Source organism: Electrophorus electricus, chromosome 2 (assembly GCF_041902795.1).
Source record: "Electrophorus electricus isolate QZ-2024a chromosome 2, ASM4190279v1, whole genome shotgun sequence".
In the NCBI taxonomy this organism is placed as follows: domain Eukaryota; kingdom Metazoa; phylum Chordata; class Actinopteri; order Gymnotiformes; family Gymnotidae; genus Electrophorus; species Electrophorus electricus.
Window position 1 is genome coordinate 9,704,660 of NC_137498.1, and position 19,687 is coordinate 9,724,346.

Below are 19,687 nucleotides of genomic sequence, written 5' to 3' on the forward strand. Positions count from 1 at the left end.
TTCCAACCTCTCTTTATCTCTTGGAATTACAGTTTCTATTGCTGTGCCTTTAAGATAAATGAGCTCTGTTCTGATTGGCTGCCCTGTACTGTGCTTCATTTAAAAAGCACTAAGAGCTGAAATATGTCTGAGAACTGCAATGTAGGTGTTAGGGGTTAAACTGCTGTAGGCCAAAGAGGCAGAGATAAGTAAATGAGCTGGTTCTCATGACATCAGAGAAACGGTGATTTCAAAACAGGCTATTTTTACAGATTATATTCCATATATGGACTGTAAGGAATAGGAGAGAATAAATAGGAGAGAAATAGGAGAGGATAAATAGGAGAGAATAAACAATGTGTTTTGAAAATTTAACAATATTTACATATTACTTAAATTTTTCATTTGAATATAGTGAGTGAAATTCAGTTTTCCATGATAGGGGCCCTTTAAGGATATGAAACCAGATTTGACTTTGGCAAAACCAATAAACAGAGTCAATCTTCTCTGTTTTTATTTGGTACCTTTTGCCTTTATCACTCCAGAACAGCACTGCCATCCTGTGGGAGAAACTGACTTGGAGAACCAAGATGGATGATGCTTGTCCACAAACTCTACTATACTGTACAGTCTCAACATGCCTAATTACTACTTCTTTGTGTGATATTCTGTGCAGATGAGTTTTTTGACTGGGACAGATGTATAGAGAATAACATTTTTTTTTAAATTTCCATCAGTCATTCAGTGTTTTTGTTTCAATCTTTCCAAGAGATGACATGGGGGTTTAATCATGAAGTTTGCACCTTGAGATGTAGATATCAGTAAAAGGACTGAATAAGGATGGACTTTAGTAGAACATGTTGACCAATTGCTGTGGCATGCATGCTGGGAATTTTCACATTTGTAAACTCATTGCTTTGACCACAGAGACAAAAAAAAAAGACTAATTTAGAAAACCGTCTATAAACTGGAGTCACTGGAGTGAATGTGACAGAATCCATGCTGCCAGAGTCAGTTAGTTGATTGAATGATTAAAACATGAAGTCGATATCTGGATCACAGCAGAACCTAAAGCCCACAAAACCAAAAAAGAAGCATGGACATGTGTGTGCCTGTGTGTGTGTGTGTCTGTGTGTGTTTGTGTGTGTGTGTGTGTGTGTGTGTGCGCACGTGCGCAAGCATGCATGAATGTGTTAGTGTAGGCATGAATGTGTGTATGTGTTTGTGTGCATCAGCACTGGCTGTCCAGTCTTCTTGACCAAGTGTGTAGTGACCAAAGAGCTGCATCACAAACAATAAAAGTGAGGAATAAATAACACAAACAGAAATAAAGAAGTGAGTACAATTCTCACATCTGTAAACTGGTGGCTATATACACATATACGGGAGCAGGCATATATTTGTGAGTGTGGGTGTGTGTGTGGGCTGGTAGTAGGTGTGTATCACTTTGTACATTTAATGTGTGTGAAAAATTATGTATTTTTCTCCAGGTCCTTCAAATGTGGGTCTGGCCATCCTGAAGCAGCCGTGTGTGTGTGTGTGTGTGTGTGTGTGTGTATGTTTTTGTTTGTATGAATGTGCATGGATGTGGGTGCATATGTTTTTATGTGTGTGTATGTATGTGTGTGTTTACATGTATGTGTGCATGTCAATTCCCCCCCAGCTAGACACATCACAGACAGTGACGTCCAACAGATAGTGGCATGTCCAACTGCTGTCAGTGAACTGCACTCTACACACATTCTGCTGTCAAACTGCACCACACACACCTTCATGATGTACTTGTTTATCAGTGGATATAAACAGAAACTACAACTCTCTGTCCTGCTTTGGCTCTTTATTTATGAAACAGCAATAGACTCACTGCGTACAGACAACGGATGGCATTTGACTTTAAAAGGTATGATTAATAACAGAAAAAATATGCTGCTATTTAAAGGTCAAATATAAAAAAAAATCCTTCAATAGAAATAAAAACATAAAATGCAGAAAAATTATTCCTTGGGAAAAATACCATAATGTAATAATAAAACGCAATACATTTTTTACAGACTCATAGAGCAAAATGATGCTTGTAGGAGTCAGAATTTAGTTCTAGATTGACAATATTTAAATTGACATTTACAGCATTTAACATGTTGATTTAGCAGTTAGCCTCCTTTCTCAAGTGTACCAAAAACAAACAAACAAAAACCCCACAAGTTCTCTGGTTCTATATTTTGTCAGTCTTGCCCCTACAAGTCCTACTTTATGCTAGTATCTAATTAGCAATTAGCAAGTAATTAGCACTGGTTCCTCTCTACCGGACCGAACTACAGCACATTATTTCAGTGCCACTTAATGGAACAGGTCAGTGAAGAATCATATTTACTTTATTTTACCTTAACCCGGGTAGACAAGACATGGTTGGAGTAAATTAAAGGAGCACATTTTGATCCTTTAATTTAGAACAAAAGCTGCTAATGTTGCTAACAGACCATGCTTTTACTCAATAAAATGTACACAATGCCATTTTAGACATTTATTAAACATTTTAATATTACTTTATTCATGTATTTCACTATTGTGGTAAACCTATTTCAATCACCAAAACAGGTTCACAAGAGTAAAGGTATTTTTTCACATGAGATGAAAAATTTCCATATTCCATACATTGCTTTATGCAGTGATCCACGTCAAATTCTACCTCAACAGGAAGATAGCTGAGATTGTTCTGAACACCGTGATATCAAACATGTAAGTACCTTTAAGGTGAATTTAAGAAAATAAGCAGAACAGACATTGCTCTGAGCCTTCCGATGGTTAAATGTCAGTGGTACGACAAAATCTGTGAGCACCGAATTCTGTCACTATAGAGCCTCAACACACAGATCACCATTTCTGACGGCTGTTGTAAGAATATGTGACCACACTGTACTGTCATAAAAAATGAGTTAAACACCAAACATGTATTTTAGGTGTTGTGATTTCTGATGGCTGGGTGCCACTACTCTGTTGATCCCAGATATAAATACCTTTGTGTAAATGAATGTATGAGGATGACAACACCTGTAGAGAGAAGGTTACACTCACCATCAGCAGCGTGGAGCACAAGGAGCAGATAAACACACAGCTGCATTCTTACTGAGTTACACACACACACACACACAGCAGGACTGCTGCTACACACCGTACACACTCTTCAAAACTACAGTCTAGTGAATAACCTGACAGCTACACTTACAGTGGAGAGGAACTGTATTCAAATGAAGAGATTCTGATAAATCTCTAACACACAAACTTGGTCAGGTCAGTGGGTACAGCTGATCAGATGTGTGTGGCAGGTCTGTTAAACAGGTGTGTAGGTCTGTAGCTGGTCTGTTGATTTCTCTTGGTTTTCTTCTCTACTGCAGACTAGCTGTTCCATCTCCACCAGCAGCGTTATAGTGAACTCTGCTCATTTCTGACACTGAAGCAGGTCACATGAACAAGAACAACTCAGTTCATTCAGGATCTGACTCTGCACATGGTAAAATGGATGTTAATAGACACAATGAGAAAACAATCTGATTATAACAGCTTGCTAATGAGATTTTTACCTTTGTTTCTCTTGGTGTAATAAACCGCAGCCACGATAATGTGGAGGAAGATCAGTGACCAAAGCAAAGGGGATGTAGGGCAGAGTCTGAGGAGAGACTGTAACAACACAACAAACACTGACCCCAGTCTTACACAGCAGCAGAATACATTTATTTAACACAGCTGTGAACTGTTTCCTCTTCCAAACACTACCTCTTAAACTAAATGTTAAACTAAACTACATGTCATTTACTACTACTATTATTATTATTATTATTATCATTAGTAGTAGTATTCGTAGTAGCAGTATATAGTGGGTTAACTGGAGAATATTATTAAACAAAAGCATCTTAAATTCAGTGGTAGTTGATGAACAGAATGAATGTGGGGCCTCTACAAGAATAGAAAGTATGATGAGTTGAAAGTACTGAAGGTTCTGTGCTTTCATGCATTTTACATGTTTACATTTATATTTTGTACTACAGAACTGATAAATGTATAGTTTGTAAAAGCAAAAGTCTTCGATTCGCTGTGTTACTGGTGGTTAATAGGATGGCTAAGTGTGAGGTTACAGGTTCTATAGGTGCAGTGTGTCCTTCAGTCATTTTCTGTGAGTGAATGAAACAGGGGCTCCTGAGTCGAGTCTCTCTGTCTCTCTGTCTCTCTCTCAGTTCATTTCAGTTCAGTAAGCTTTATTGGCATGACCATATACAACTATAGTATTGCCAAAGCAGAATTACAACATGAACATTACACAACATTACAACCTTTGCAATTATGCAAGAATTCTGTTATGATAAAGAACTTGAAGAGAAACTGTAATTGGTCTGAAATAATAATAATTGGAAGACGTAAAAGGGAATAAGTGAAAAGAAAGGGAAATAAATAAATAAATAAGAATGGAAAATAATAAATAGTTAATAATAATAATAAATAGTTAGGTAACGTTTATAAACTGGGTAATATAGTCTGTTTATGTATGCGTGTGTGTTTGTTTGAGTGGGTTAATCACTGTCCCTCATCTTATGGCAGGCAGATATGCATCACCCAGCTAAAGCGCTGCTTTCCTTCTTTTCGCCCAGTAGGATGGGCAGTTTGTCAGTTTTAGATAGACACTTAAAGTTGGGGTGGACCGTCTCAGATTTTGTTTGCTGACAGAGTCTCTGTTCTCTGGGCAGCCATGACATTTATATCGGCTGGTCTGGACGGCCAGGCTGTGTTCTCTGAGTCTGGACTTTGTCAACGTGGTTCTGTGTTTAATGTCAGTCACTGTGTACAGGTCGTCTGCTACCGTGTACTGACGTTTTAGGGCCAGATAACGTTGCATTTTGCTTTGTGCTTGTGTTTGTGTTCCAGTGGGTGATGATGTTTAGTTTGTGAAGTGTAATAATTTGGTTTGGTCTGATTGTACTTCAGACTGGTCCTGATGTGTTAGTGTTAGTGTGTGTTAATGAACAGCACCAGCTGTGAGAGGAGACTCTTCCCTCTGCTCTTTTTTCCTTCTCTCCCTCTCCCTCTCCCTCCCTCTCTTTTTCTCTCTCTCCCCCTTTCTCCCCCCCTCCCTCTTTCTCTTTCTCCCCCTCTCTCTAGAGCAAATGAGAACAGTAGTAACTAAATAAGGAAACTAAACAAGTCGTGTGTAATATGGGTATATAACTGACTAGAACCTAAACAGGACAGAAGAGAAGAGGCATTAACTACAGGCATGAAATACAAATACAAACAGAAGATGTAACTAGAAACAGACAGAAGTAGAACTGCAGATCCTGCCGCTGGATAGATTTTTTGTTTTATGTAGTACAGTAGTTAGTTATTGGTACAGATCAGTCACTATATGCAGTCAACAACATTTCATACATTAAATACACAAGAGGTTGGTTTACCTGTTACTTGAAGTTGCACATCTATAAGATGATAACTGCTGATGCTACACCTGTACTGTCCCCAGTCCTCTTTAGTCAGACCAGATATGAATAGAGAGAAATTTCTTGGAGCAGGAACTAGCTGAATTCTATCAGTGTAACGGTTTGTCTGGTCAATTGGGTAGATGACATCAGATTCATTTATAAAACTCCATCTGACAGTCTTTGGCTCAGCCAGCAGTTCGGTGCAGTAACAGGGCAGCAGGACAGACCCTCCCACGTATCCACTCAGCACTCTGGGAGGCTTCACAACATCCTTACAGACTAGATAGAGCAGAAACACTGACATGTTACACTACTGTTATGAAGTAACCTGTACAACCAGTGACATTCATCTGTGACCCATCATATGAAGACAAAACAAATCCATTTGTGAAATGTTTAACATCCTTTTATGCAAGTTTATGCTCTCTGTCACATGCATTAAAATATAAATGGATTAGAAAAATCTTGTAGAGTCAGTGGTTCTAGCCCATCTGGTGTAACACACAGTTAGTGTTAACCATCCTCCAACTCCAGTCATGGTCAGTGTCTGACCACTGAACCACTGTTGGCTGGATATCTTTCACTGTCAGAACACTCTCAACCTACCAGTAGCACTGAATCCAGTAACACTGCTGTACCTGAACCACTCATACCAGTACAACACCCACTACCAAGCCTCCAGCACTGTAGTGGGACTGACGTGTGGAGAATGGTTCAGTATCCACATATACTGGGACATCTGTGGTCAGAAACTGACCAGTGATATCCTGGGTGCAGGGTGACACACAAACTGTGTAAGACACCAGGTGGACACAGTCTGTAATTATACCTACACATTCACTTATTAGAGGTACTGAAAGTGTTCAGTGAGGGCAGGTGAAATGTATGTCAGTTGTGTTTAACTCTTCTAGACTGGTGACAGATGGTGTCTGGTGACTAATATCTGAGGATAATGTGGTCCACATGATAGATACATAAATATGTAATGGTGTTTCTCTATTTTTAAATGTCCTGTTTTTGAATTTCAGTCATAAGTGGTGAATGTATTTATATTACATTTAATTGTATGTTTAAAAAGAAAAGTTCATTCTGGAAAATGAACCAAGCTAAATCTACTTATGTGATTTTCTTTGCATTAGGACTGTGTTTACTAATAATATTTTACCTGAAACATAAAGTTTGATGTCTTTGTGTTTATTCCCTTTAGTTTGACACCTGTAGTCTCCCTCATCCTCTTCAGTCAGGTGTGATATGAGTAGAGAGAGATTTCCTGGAGAGTGAGCAGTATTCAGCTGAACTCTGTTTCTGTACTGTTCACTCTCACTGGAGATCACATCCCATGTGTTTCTGTTTGTGTTGTATTTCTTCCAGGTGAAACTCTCAGGTTCGTTGTGTAGTTCGGTGCAGCTGCAGGGTAGCAGTACTGAGTCTCCTGTGTGTGCAGTGATGAGTTTTAGCTCCCTGTTGTGTTCCAGTACACAACCTGTAGAAACACACCCCACTGTCAGACTCCACCACATGTGCCTGTAAGATTAATACATATTTACTTTAATATTATATGATTTTTGGCATTGTCCTAATGACATTTTTATCCTTATAACCCTGATAGTTAGAAGGCGTAACTGAATAATTCAGTTTCTCCATTTAGGTAACAATTTGAGGTATGTTTGTTTGTTGGTAAGCAGAAATATAACACATTATTAATATTTGATCAAAATCTGCATTTCAATTTTACTAACACTTTCCTTAAAACTGGTCTTCATAAATCCTTCGTAACAGCTCATGCAAACCTACATATGACTTTATAAAGGCTGATTCTGACAGACATTAACTGTTATATAGGCTTCTCTTGGTAACATAATACTATCGGTTGATTAATTTATATAACACCTCAGTCAGGTGAGTTAAAATAACATATGTTAAGATAACATAAACCTTTATAACTACTGTAGTAATAAGGTTTGCACATTTGTAACTCAGACAGGTCCATCATGTGATATTAATATTGAGACTTGGTGGTGAGGCTGAAATGAAACTCCCATATGACTCTTTTGTAAATTACTCTGTACTCAAAGTGATATGTTGCCTATTTTGCCCTGGTCCTTAAAAAACTGTTCAATTTTGCTCTTCATAAGATATTTATGTATGTCTAAGGTAACGGCATAACATTAATAGACAGGGAAAGGTCAGAGACAACATGTATAACTGTGAAGCCTTCACTACAATTCTTTATATCAAGCCAGCCATCCACTGCCACATACAACACGATACTGATCACATTCTTCAAGTGCTCGTGTGTGTTCAGTTTTCCACCTCATCTCACTTGGTATGTGTGTGTGTCTAGTTGTGTCTATACAGGCAAAGGTCTGAGTAGGAACCATTCTAACAGAAATGGGACCTTATAGAGATGATCCAGTTAGATTCCCATTCTAATTACATTCCCATCACATTCCTATTAAGACTTAAGCGTCGGTCACATCTAACTGCCACCTTGCTAATGTTTTCACATGGGTGGAGCAAAATCAGGTGACTATGTGCCTTGATAGTGTTCTTGGAGGGAAATTTGGAGGAAACAGTCATTCAGAAAACAACTATCACTATCTGACTTGTTAGTCTGGTTTTTGAGACATTGTGTTAATAATGAGTATAAAGATAACAGCTATTTTTTTCTTTCAGAAAGAAGCAAGTAAAGCCCAGTCCTTTAGTTTTCCTCTAGTAAATTTAAACTAGATTAACTTGACACAAACATTGATCTAAATAATAGATCCATATATTATAGATTAGTGGGTGCAACATGAACTTACTCACTACCGCAAGCAAATTCCCGCAGTTTTCGCATTTTCATCCATGCTCATTCAAGTCAAAGGGTTTATTTGCCAGGCAGATTTTACTTGCATTCGGTGTGACCGCTGCTTTTTTACCGCAGATTCAGAGTCCGATGCCACCTTCAAATTTAGCCTAAATAAGATGCCTTAGCAGGCAGCATATTTCAGGGGGTGAACAGTGACCACACTTAATCAACAGTCTAGGATTTAGAAACATATTAGTTATGGCTTCCATAGACATTCCAGAAAATTCTAAAACAATAAATTTAAAGCCTCATGTCAACCAGCTACAAGATTTGGAGAAATTTGGATACATTTGGTACATTTGGAGATGAACATGCTTCATAAGAACTGTGCAGATATATATATTTATTTATTTATTTATTTTTCTGATGGAACCTTTGATACTAAGGCACCAAAGCTCATATCACACAGTGTACCGAAGCTTTTATCAGTTACTATTACCACTAATATTACCACTAAAGGTACTATTACCACTAATATTACCACTAAAGTTACTAATAACATGTGACTACTGATGGTGGAAGCTTCAAACATCACTGAAGCACAGGATGAGGATGAGACTGTTTCATAAGTTTGGTACTGTCCTATAACTTGGAAGTCAAAAGGGAGAATAAACATTTCATAACGCCAACCTGTTGTTTTTACATAAAAGGGAAACAATGATTTTAAACAAATTATTGCAGAATTTAATTACTAAACATCATTACTGATCATCCATTTTTTTAATGGCATATGAAGGCGGTGCAGTGTTGTATTATTCATAGTGCTGCGCAGTTTTTAATCTTTTGCTGCTATAATTTCTGAAAACCACCAGGTATCGCTGTTTTGTCACCAGCTTTCAACGCTACAATGATTCGAATCCTTCAGCAGTACAATAAGGAAGAACCTCAAACGCTTCACAGGACTTCGTCTGCACATCATTACCAAGAAGAAAGTTAAACAGTAAACACTAGAATAACGAGCAGGCTAATAACGTTACCAAACAACAATAAACTCATGGGAGGACGAGAGAGCGCACATTCAGATACCCACAACCAAGAAGATAAAACAAAGGATATTTATACAAAGACTAACGAATGCAAACTAGACAAAGATGAAAACAGTGACAGAAAAACCAAACGAGGGGTCGAAACAGAAAAACCAAAACAAAGAAGCACCGGACACGAGCGAACAGAACCAGGAAGAAAACCTAAACAAAGCACGCGGGAAAGCGTGACGTCAGGGAGGAGGTGACGGTGAAAGATGAGCTGAAACCTGCATAGGTGACGATTTACAGGCCATGTGTGTTAAAACCTGAGACATTCTTACTTGAACTACACAAGACATTTGTTACAATTAAAGGAGTATTTGACCATCACTGAACTAAACGTTACTGGTAATGTGCACAGATGACAGCACAACAACAAATATAACAGCAGAAAGACTACAAGTAACTCAGACAACCAAGACTTTGCTAGTGTGGATACATAAGAAAACCTTAAAGCTGGATTTATCATTTGCAGTTGGAGTTGGATCAAAAACAATGTTTTACCTTTAATGGTGAGTCTGATGTATTTATATTTCTTCTTTGTAAGATAACAGCTGTAGGCTCCCTCATCCTCTTCAGTCAGGTGTGATATGAGTAGAGAGAGATTTCCTGGAGAGTGAGCAGTACCCATCTGAACTCTATTTCTGTACTGTTCACTCTCACTGGTGATCACATCCCATGTTTGTCTTCTTGTGTTGTGTTTCCTCCAGGTGAAACTCTCAGGTTTGGCGTGTGGGTCAGTACAGGAGCAGGGCAGCAGTACTGAGTCTCCTGTGTATGCAGTGACGTCGTCTGTCTTCTGATTCTCTGCCAAACTGCAGCCTGCAGAAACACACGAGATAAAGGCCTTCACTATTAAACATGGCTGCACATGTACATGTAAAATGGTTATTATTACATATGGCATAATTAATTATTATTATTATTATTATTATATATGACATACTCCATTATTATTATATATGACATACTTAACTATTATATATGACATACTTAATTGCTGCAGGTCCAGTCACCTGATGGTACTGATGGTACCAGCCAACTGATGATGGTACTGGAAATCACTAAGATATTTCCCAATAGATGTTGGTATGATGGATGCATGACCATCAAGTTATAAGATGTAAATGTCTGATTATACTGATTATAGATTGTCTCCCTCCCTCCCTCCCCTCCCTCCATCTCTCTCCACTCCCTCCCTCCTTCTCTCCCTCTCCCCTCCCACTAAAGTTACTCATAACGTGACTAATCTTGTTTGAATCTTCAAACATCACAGATAGACAGGATGAGGTTGAGACTGCTTCATAAATTTGGCACTGTCCTATAACTTGGAAGCTTTATCTTTTTACTAAAAAATTGGAAATGTGCAAATTATAGAAGCCAAAAGGGAGAGTAAATGTTTCATAACGTCACCCTGTTGTCTGACAGTATAGTTTTGTAGTGCGTTTTCACATAAAAAGGTAAACAATGATTTTAAACAAATTATTGCAAAATTTAATTACTAAACATCATTACTGATCATCATTTTTTTAATGAAATATGAAGGCGGTGGAGTGTTGTATTGTGCAGTTTTGAATCTATGGCTGCTATAATTTCTGAAAACCACCAGGTGTCGCTGTTTTGTCACCAGCTTTCAATGCTCCAAAGCTTCGAATCCTTCAGCAGTACAATAAGGAAGAACCTCAAACGCTTCACAAGACTTCGTCTGCACATCATTACCAAAAAGGAAGTAAAAACACATCTGCAGATGAAAACACACCTGCATTCCACAACACACTACACACAGCTACAGCAGTAACACTGCTACACATCTTATACACTCTACAAAACTACAGTGTACTGAACACTGAAAACTGTAGCCCAGACTACAGTCTGTCTAGTGAAACCACCACACAACTATGACCTGGAACTCTACAACTCTCTCAGTAGAACTCCACTGAAATTCACCACCCACTAATATCCACAGTAGAGGGGACGTGTGTTCAAGTGCAAAATAAATTATTCCTCCACTTCTTTCTCTCTCACATACAGACTAAATCTAACAGTGAAACAGTGTCTTTCTAGTGTCATCACTTCCTCCTGAGCTGCCCAGTGTTCAGTCCCCATCCTCAGTAAAGTGATCCTGCAGTAAGAAGTAGTGCTACACAGTGATCCCCCTCAGCACTGTTTGGTCACATCATTTCACTCCTGCACATAAAGTGATCAGAGGACCAAACTGAATGTTAGCTTAGCAAATATTAGAGAGATCAGACAGGAAGAGCTCTAGGATTCATGCTGATCAAAATAAACTTTGATCATTTAATCAGGTAAACATGAGGATGGTCTGATAACATTCATATTATTCATAAAGTACAGGTGGACTGCAGCAGTCTATGATCATGTTGTAGTTTTCATACTATTAAGAAAAAACTACTTAAGAGAAGCTGTGAAATCCACAAACTGACACAGAACCACTAAAGGAGTCACCAAAGTAAAGACCACTTTGGCTGTAGACAGTACAATGTCATCACAACCCAACAGTTATCACAGGAGGTAGAAACATTTTCTCACCTTTTCTCTGTTACTTTGTTCTTTTGTTGTTAAAGCTGTCAAAAGCTGTTTAACAACTGTTTGATGATGGTGGATATCTATAAAGTAACTAATTGAGGCTGTAGGCTAGTGTGCACTGCGCTGTAACAACAACAACAACAACAAAATAAAATAAAAACTGTAAAAAGACAAAACCCCCAGCATGGGCTGTCTAAGCCTCCTGGCCAATCGATGAACAAATGAGGAATAAATAACTCAAACAGAAATAAACAAGTGAGCACATTTCACACGTAGCACCGAGTGCAACCAGATTAGCAATACATATGTGAGAAGGAAGATGTGCATACTGGGAAACTGTACTGTCTTTATGGTTTTAGTTTTTTCTTATTTGTTCATTTTTTTATTTGTAATTTTTCTAAGCCTCTAAGATAAGAGGAACATAGGAGAACTTGAAGCCCAAACACCCAACAAGAAGAGAGAGAGAGAGAGTGTGTGTGTGTGTGTGTGTGTGTGTGTGTGTGTGTGTGCAGCAGCATGGGCTGTCCAAGCCTCCTGACCAATTGATGAACAAATGAGGAATAAATAACACAAACAGAAATAAACAAGTGAGCACATGTCACACGTAGCACCCAGTGCACCCAGATTAGCAATACATATGTGAGGAGGAAGCGGTGCATGCTGGGAATTCTCACATCTGTAAACTGGTAGCCATGACTATGGTGACATCAGAATAACGTAGGAATAAATAAGAAAACAGTCTTTAAACTGGAGTCATTGGAATTTATGCTGCCAGAGTCAGTTAATGATTGACTGATTAAACCATTAAGTTCAGAGCTGAATCTCTGTCACTGATGAGGATTTGGAGACTGTTTGACAGTCTTCATGGGTGAGTGAAAGAAGTAAACATGTCGTTCACACAACACTAAGAGGAACAGCACAGCAGAATTTTAAGCTCACGGACCCAAAAAGGAAGCAATCGCATATGCATGTCTGTGTGTGTGTGTGTGTGTTATGTATTGCTAAACTGCACCAAGGAGGAAGAAGTGCATGCTAGGAAACTGTACTGTCTTTATGGTTTTAATTTTTTCTTATTTGTTCATTTTTTATTTGTAATTTTTTCTAAGCCTCTATAAGATAAGAGGAAAAACATAGGAGAACTTGAAGCCCAAACACCAAACAAGAAGAGAGAGAGAGAGAGAGAGAGAGAGAGAGCAGGGCGGGGGAGGGGGTGTTTTTGCATCTACAAGTATCACTTTGAATGTACATTTACTGTGTGTGTAAAATTGTCTTTCTCCAAGTCCTTCAGATGTGGGTCTGGCCATCCTGCAGCAGCTGTGCATGTTTTTGTGTGTGTGTGTGTGTGTGTGTGTGCGCGCGTTTGTGCGCATGAGAGAGAGTGTGTTAGTTATGTATTGTTAAATTGTTAAACAGTGCTACAGGTTTGCTAGGAGGAAGAGGTGCTTGCTGGGAAACTGGACTGTCTTTGTGATATTACAGTTTTTTGCAAGACACAAAAACAGGGACATGTGACACAATAATTGAAACCACTAACATGTAGCCCATCTCCTGACCTGTTATACTAAACCAAAAGCACCTTTCCTTATTTACACTCATTTTGTATTTCTAAAACACATTTTTTCAATACATTAAACACAATTCTCTATATTGGACACATCATTCAACAGCACAGATTTCAGTGCCACTTAACGGGACAAGTCGGCGAAGAAACAAATTTACTTTACTCTCCCTTAACCCGGGTGGACAAGACATGTTTGGAGTCCGTATTTTGCTCCTTTAGAACAAAAGCTGCTAACATTGCTAACAAACACTGGAAGCCAACAGCAACGATAGCTAATAGGATTTGTAAATAAGTCAGATATCGAGCTACATGTCCTCAAACCTCATCCAGGTCGCTTCCCGGTGACGTGTTTCTTCACTTGTCTAGTTCACAGTGAGTTATACGACACACCCACTAGTCTGGGAGATATTTATTAACACTTGGATGCTGTTTGACCGGCTTGAGAGAAGTTTGTGGACATGTATTTACGAAAACAATATTTTAGTTGCTGTTAACTTCCAGTGTTTGTTAGCAACGTTAGCATTTATCATCTTTTGTTCTAAACTAGAGGCAAAATTTATTGGTCAATAGACCGAATCTGGGGTAAGTGGTTAGCTGCTGCTCTCTGCTGATCCCAGATATAAATACCTTTGTGCAAATGAATGTATAAGGATGACAACACCTGTAGAGAGAAGGTAACACTCACCATCAGCAGCGTGGAGCACAAGGAGCAGATAAACACACACCTGCATTCTTACTGTGTTACACACACACTACACACAGCTACAGCAGGACTGCTGATACACACCGTACACACTCTTCAATACGGTCTACTGAATGACTTCACAAGAACACTTATAGTGGAGAGGAAGTGTATTCAGATGAAACTTTGACCAAATAACCTCAACACAACACACACACCAAATATAGAGATGCGGTAGGTTTTGTAAGTTGTCATGTGGTATGTCCTCTTTCTTCTTTATCAGTCAGTGATCTATCAGATATTCTCACATTGTCAGTGAGGACGGTCTCATTCTTAGTTAAGTGGCTCCGTCCTTTGTCACAGAGAAACGATGTAGAAGCTCAGGGGGTGAGACCCAACATAAGCTCCCTCACTGCTGTTTGGTGATTTCATTTCACTACGACACCCAAAGTACTTCAAAGGCTTATTAATGAAAATAGTGTAACGCTTCCTACCTGGAGTGAGGAACAGGTGCTACAGGGTAACCACGATGCATGGAGTTAACATGGAGTGACACACACACTGGTGTGCGTAATACGAAAGACTTTTATTCTCTCCTGGACCACATCAAGCCAGGTCACACGGCTATCATCATTCTACTTATATGTAAAGGAAACAGTAAAAAGCACCGTACAGCGTTACCAAAGAAAAAGGAGTGTTGAGAGGGTGAGCAGAAAGGTGACGGTTCGTTCGTTCGTTCGTTCGTTCGTTCGTTCGTTCGTTCTCTCTCTCTCTCTCTCTCTCTCTCTCTCTCTCTCTCTCTGTTACTCAATCTACATAATAATAAAGCTCCCTCTTAAAGGCGCAGTACAACTGTGTCTGTTACAACAGCATGTGGAATTACAGCAGCCACAAAACTGGCTACCTGAGACTTTCAAAAAGTTTGAACAGATATTTAAAGGAGCATTTAATTTCAGAGCATTATTTTTACCCACAATGCAGTGCATGAAACATAAGTCAGGTTGAATTTTAATTGCACATTTTCATCTTGGTTCAGTTTCAAATTTGATGTGGAATTTGTTTGCAGAAGTAACGTGTTTGTTGGCCAAAAAACTGGTCCTCACTCTGTAAGAATGTCACTCCACCACTAGAGATGTGAACTCTACACACACCACAAATGTACTGTTGCTTTCAGCTTCTGCGTGTGGGTTTTATATATATATATATATATATATATATATCCACCTGATAAAAAGAACTGCCAAATCTTTATCGAATTTATCAACTTTTACAATACATTTTCAGATCATATCTAAAGCTGCACTATGTAGAATGTATGTTGTCCACTACACTATCTGACAGAAACCTTGGCCTCACCATTAAGAAACAATGTCATTGTGAGGACTTACTGTGCCCTGGGCCTATGAGGCACTGTGTTTACCGTCCCCTCTGCCCTGGTGGCACAATGTTTACCATGCCCTGGGCCCTGGGTGGTGCTGTGTTAATGTGCACAAACTCAGGCATCTGAATGGTAATAAAGGTTTTCAGTGAGACCTGAATGGGTCTTCATTTGTTTTGACAAAACAATCATAGCAGTCTCTAACACATCAATCAGGGGCAGGGGAGTTATAATATCAGGGGTGTTGGTGATATTTGTCATTGTTTCATACACATATTACTTAAGTCATGGAAAATATGTAATTCTAAAACAGACATGGCAATGTGACAAATATACATTAACCTCCAAACTCTCTGACTGACCTGTGACTCATTTATAAATCAATTTGGAGTTCTTTCAAATCAAAGTTTATTTATATAATGCTTTTTTACAACAGATGCTGTCACAAAACAGCTTTACAAATGTCCAAGTCCAAGCTACCAGTGAGCAAGCGAAGGGCAACAATTGCTAGACAAATCTCCCAAGAGGAAGAAGTAAGAGGAAGAAACTTTGAGATGAACCAAGACTCAAAAGGGGGGCCCATCCTCCTTTGGCTGACAATGGTCACCACAATAATAACAATTTAAAAAGAAAAATGAATTTAATAAGTGAAAAAATAAGCAATTAATGTCTAGTCCAACTTTCTAGAGGTCCTGTTCTTGTCCCGATGTGTTGTCTTGTATGTTGATTCACTATGATGATCTGATCACAGCAGTTGGTGCAACATCCAGGCCCCTCTGAGTCTGTCAGGGTTCAAAATCAGATTTATCACCTCTGGTTTGGTGTCAGATAAAGTAATAAGAATTACAGTAACACTGCTTCTAAGGCAGTAACTAGAGGAGCCATAATTGTAAAAATACGTATACAGTTCTGCTTTGTCCGTTTGAGCAGTGACTGAGTCAGAAATCAGACTTCAGAATGCTATAGTGATATTTGTCATTGTTTCATACACATATTACTTAAGTCATGAGAACTATGTAATTCTAAAACAGACATGGCAATGTGACAAATGTACATTAACCTCCATACTCTCTGACTGACCTGTGACTCCATTTAAAGAATGTACAATGTATGGTAGCTAGGTCTGACATTGAGGATTTTAGAGGGGATCTAATGTTTTTTAATGTTGGTGCATTAGAGAGTAAGAATTTTAGTTCTTTTTTCAAATGTATTTGATCTTATATGACAATGTCTGTACTGGATCTGAAAATCCCCTTGTCCTGTAACAGATAACTTTATTATATATCTCTAGGATTAGGTAAAACCATGCATATTAAAAGTAATATGTTTTAAACCATTTTATTCTTAGATTTAGTGCTTAGATTTTTACCAAGGCCCAATCCCCTCTCATTTTTCCTCCTACCCCTTGTTTTCAAGTGTCATCTTGACCCTTGGGACTGAGTTACAAAGGGTAGTGGTTGAAATCTTCCCCCTTGCTTCTGCTTCCATTTTTCAATGATTCACAAGGAATTCTGAGAAATTTCTCATAACACTCAATTTTGAGTGAGACTCTGAATCCCTCAGTTTGGAGGGCCATTTAACCCTAAGACCTCACCCTAGCCCTCTATCAGACACCCAACCCCTACTCATGAACACCACATATAGAGGGCCAGGGCTAAGCGGTAGGGTCAAGGGGTGAAATGTGATTGGGCCCAAGTGAAGGTGTATGAGGCTGTAAAGGAAATGCTACATGCTTCGGTGATTCACATACACACATACAATCAGTAGTATCATGTTCTCCAGGAAAAAATGCTAGAGGCACAGGAACATGGGAAATAATTATGTTTCTGTGGACCACAATGACTGGATTTAGAACCTCTGTGCTAGGTGAGCTGTTTTTTAAAAAGAAACAAGTGATCTGAGCGAGCTGTTAGTTGTGGTTTTGGTCCTTGTGGTTTTAACCAGCAATTTTTAGTATTAAGTGTAACGGCTCATAGCAAAGGCAGAGTCTAATTATAACTGATCACCCAGGCTCTGTTTAACTGGCTTGTCAAATATCTTTCAAATACATAATAAATAGAATAATACAAATATTTACACTTTATTACACTTTATATTTACACTTTATATTTACACTCTGTTGCTGATTTTATGTATTTATGCTGTGTGATGTTTGCTGTATTTATGTATTTTATGTTTATAAAGTGTCATGGCTACACTATAAGTAGCGTATGCAGATTTTGTCCATCAGTAGACTGGCTGTGTTACATGGCTGCTTTAACGGTAAGTTGTCAACAAGGAGGCTTTTTGAGCCTTCTGGTGGTTTCTCAAGCCTCCTCTTTCTTCCCCCCACACTGAAACCACAACATGCATGTCTAGTTCACAGAGGCCCTGTGGGCTCTGTGAAACTACACAATGAAAAAACAGACTTCAGGTGTACTCAGGACTCACAAGACACCACATTACTGTAGTGAAGTCCTTGTGGACTTCAGTGAAGTACTGCTGAGAGAATTATGGACTGATCTCTGGAGTCAGTGTGTGTCCACATTGGTAGTGGAGTTCTGGGTGTAGAGTTGTCAGTGTGTGCTGGTGTTTCCATAGTGACAATTGTGCTGAGTTTGTGTCTTCTCTTCACTGAAGGTGAGTGTGAAATTCTCTTTTAATGCTGAATTGCATGAAATTGTACATTTATTTGTTAATATAAAAATGTTATTTAAGCAAGCTGACTTTTTTCGGGTAGAACTGGAAAAATGTTTTACATAAATAATTATTAAATATTTCTGCATATCTTATGATTCCATCTTATGAAGTCTGTGTACTTTTTAATATAGTTAAAATATAATTGTCCTATATTTCCAGGTAAACGTTTCTATAGGCTACACTGTAGTAAAGAGTAGAAGACAATTACATGTTATTGCTTTAGTACGTCTTTGTCTCCATGTGCTTTTGTATGTTTTAGTTTGCAGCTCCTCCCCTGCTCTGCCCCTTGACATGTGTCTCATGTGAGTTTTGTCTCTTACCCCTCCCAGTAATTGTTCCCAGATATTCCCTGTTTGTCTCCTGCTGTATAAATACACTAATGCTAATGTCTGCAGTCATGGTAGTGTATGACCCTACTTTCATGTAAATACTTGTGTCATGAAATAACTCAGCTCAGTGAATACATCAAATATAACATACAGGCTCCACTTTTACAGCAGTGTTCTTAATCTATTAGTGGTGTGAGAAAAATATGGTTTGTGGTAGAAAAGTATTAGATATGTGTATGCATTTTAATGTGGTCTGAGAGCTCAGGATGTCTGACGTCTGCTGCGGTTTCATTTCTCACAGTTCCAAGCAGTGGGCAGTGGGTACCAGATCAGAGTCTAAAGCCCATTTTAGACCAGAAGTGACAACCGTGTTGCTTCTGCCCCTCTGCAGCTGAACTGTGGTCACACACTCACAAGCTCAGTTTCCTTCTAGTCTATTTCTTGCCTTATGCCATGACAGGCTTATCAGTGGTTTCTAGCTAGAAATAGTACAAAATACTACTTTTATTCGGTAAAGTGTAGTTTAATAATCAAAACAGCACAACTCTGACTGCTGGGTCTATTCTAATGTGAAATTGGGATAAAGGATGATGTTTTAAACACAGACTAAAACTAGAACTAGGCTCCAGTGTGTTCTCAATGGCAGGTCTAGTTTGAATTTAATTTAGTACAAAACAGGTTTAGTATGTGTAGGACTGGTATGGTTACTGATAATTTGGGGAATATTGTGTACTGTGAGAAGAGATGTCAGTACTTCACTGAGAAAAGGGACTGCTCATGTACTACCCAATCCATGTCTATGTTCAAAGGCTGATTAACAGAGTTTATCAAAGTTCAAATAGGTTCTTATTGTGAGTAATGCAGGTTTTTGTTGTTTGTTTTTGACTCATTCAGTAAATTCAGAACTTCATATTACTCACAAAAAATCTTAAAGAACTTTTCTACATAAGCAATGGTCCACAAGAAATTATTGTGATGTGGAAACTGAAAAAGCAAACAAAAAGCAGGTCCTCTCACTATCTAGAAATTCTTGAATGTGTGTGTGTGTGTGTGTGTGTGTTTGCATGCTTATAGTCTCTGGAGACATAAAGCAGACAGCATTCTGTAGTGACAGTGCATAATAGTTCAAAGTATATTTACCAATAAAACAAATTTGATACAATGAATAAAATATTAAGTACACAGGACATC

The 19,687-nt window shown here is 38.5% G+C and overlaps 1 protein-coding gene across 1 annotated transcript; it reads right to left on the reverse strand.

The window, feature by feature from the left end:
* Nucleotides 1–1,812: 1,812 nt before the first annotated feature.
* Nucleotides 1,813–10,201, reverse strand: LOC145660176 (cell adhesion molecule CEACAM3-like). The gene is made up of 5 exons (XM_081724296.1): nt 9,825–10,201; nt 6,610–6,927; nt 5,421–5,723; nt 3,558–3,654; nt 1,813–3,427 (listed from the first exon to the last, which is right to left on the reverse strand). The coding sequence occupies exons 1-5, from the start codon at nt 9,949–9,951 to the stop codon at nt 3,400–3,402; spliced, it is 873 nt and encodes a 290-aa protein (XP_081580422.1). The 5' UTR covers nt 9,952–10,201; the 3' UTR covers nt 1,813–3,399.
* Nucleotides 10,202–19,687: the final 9,486 nt, after the last annotated feature.

What these genes read in the sequence shown, in the direction of transcription:
- LOC145660176 (XM_081724296.1), bottom strand. Translation starts at nt 9,951, where the DNA reads ATGGGTACTGCTCACTCTCCAGGAAATCTCTCTCTACTCATATCACAC. An exon ending in TGTGCAACTTCAAGTAACAG is followed by an intron (nt 3,655 to 5,420) that starts GTAAACCAACCT and finishes GTGTTGTTACAG; the next exon opens with TCTCTCCTCAGACTCTGCCC. An exon ending in TTACACCAAGAGAAACAAAG is followed by an intron (nt 3,428 to 3,557) that starts GTAAAAATCTCA and finishes GACCTGCTTCAG; the next exon opens with TGTCAGAAATGAGCAGAGTT.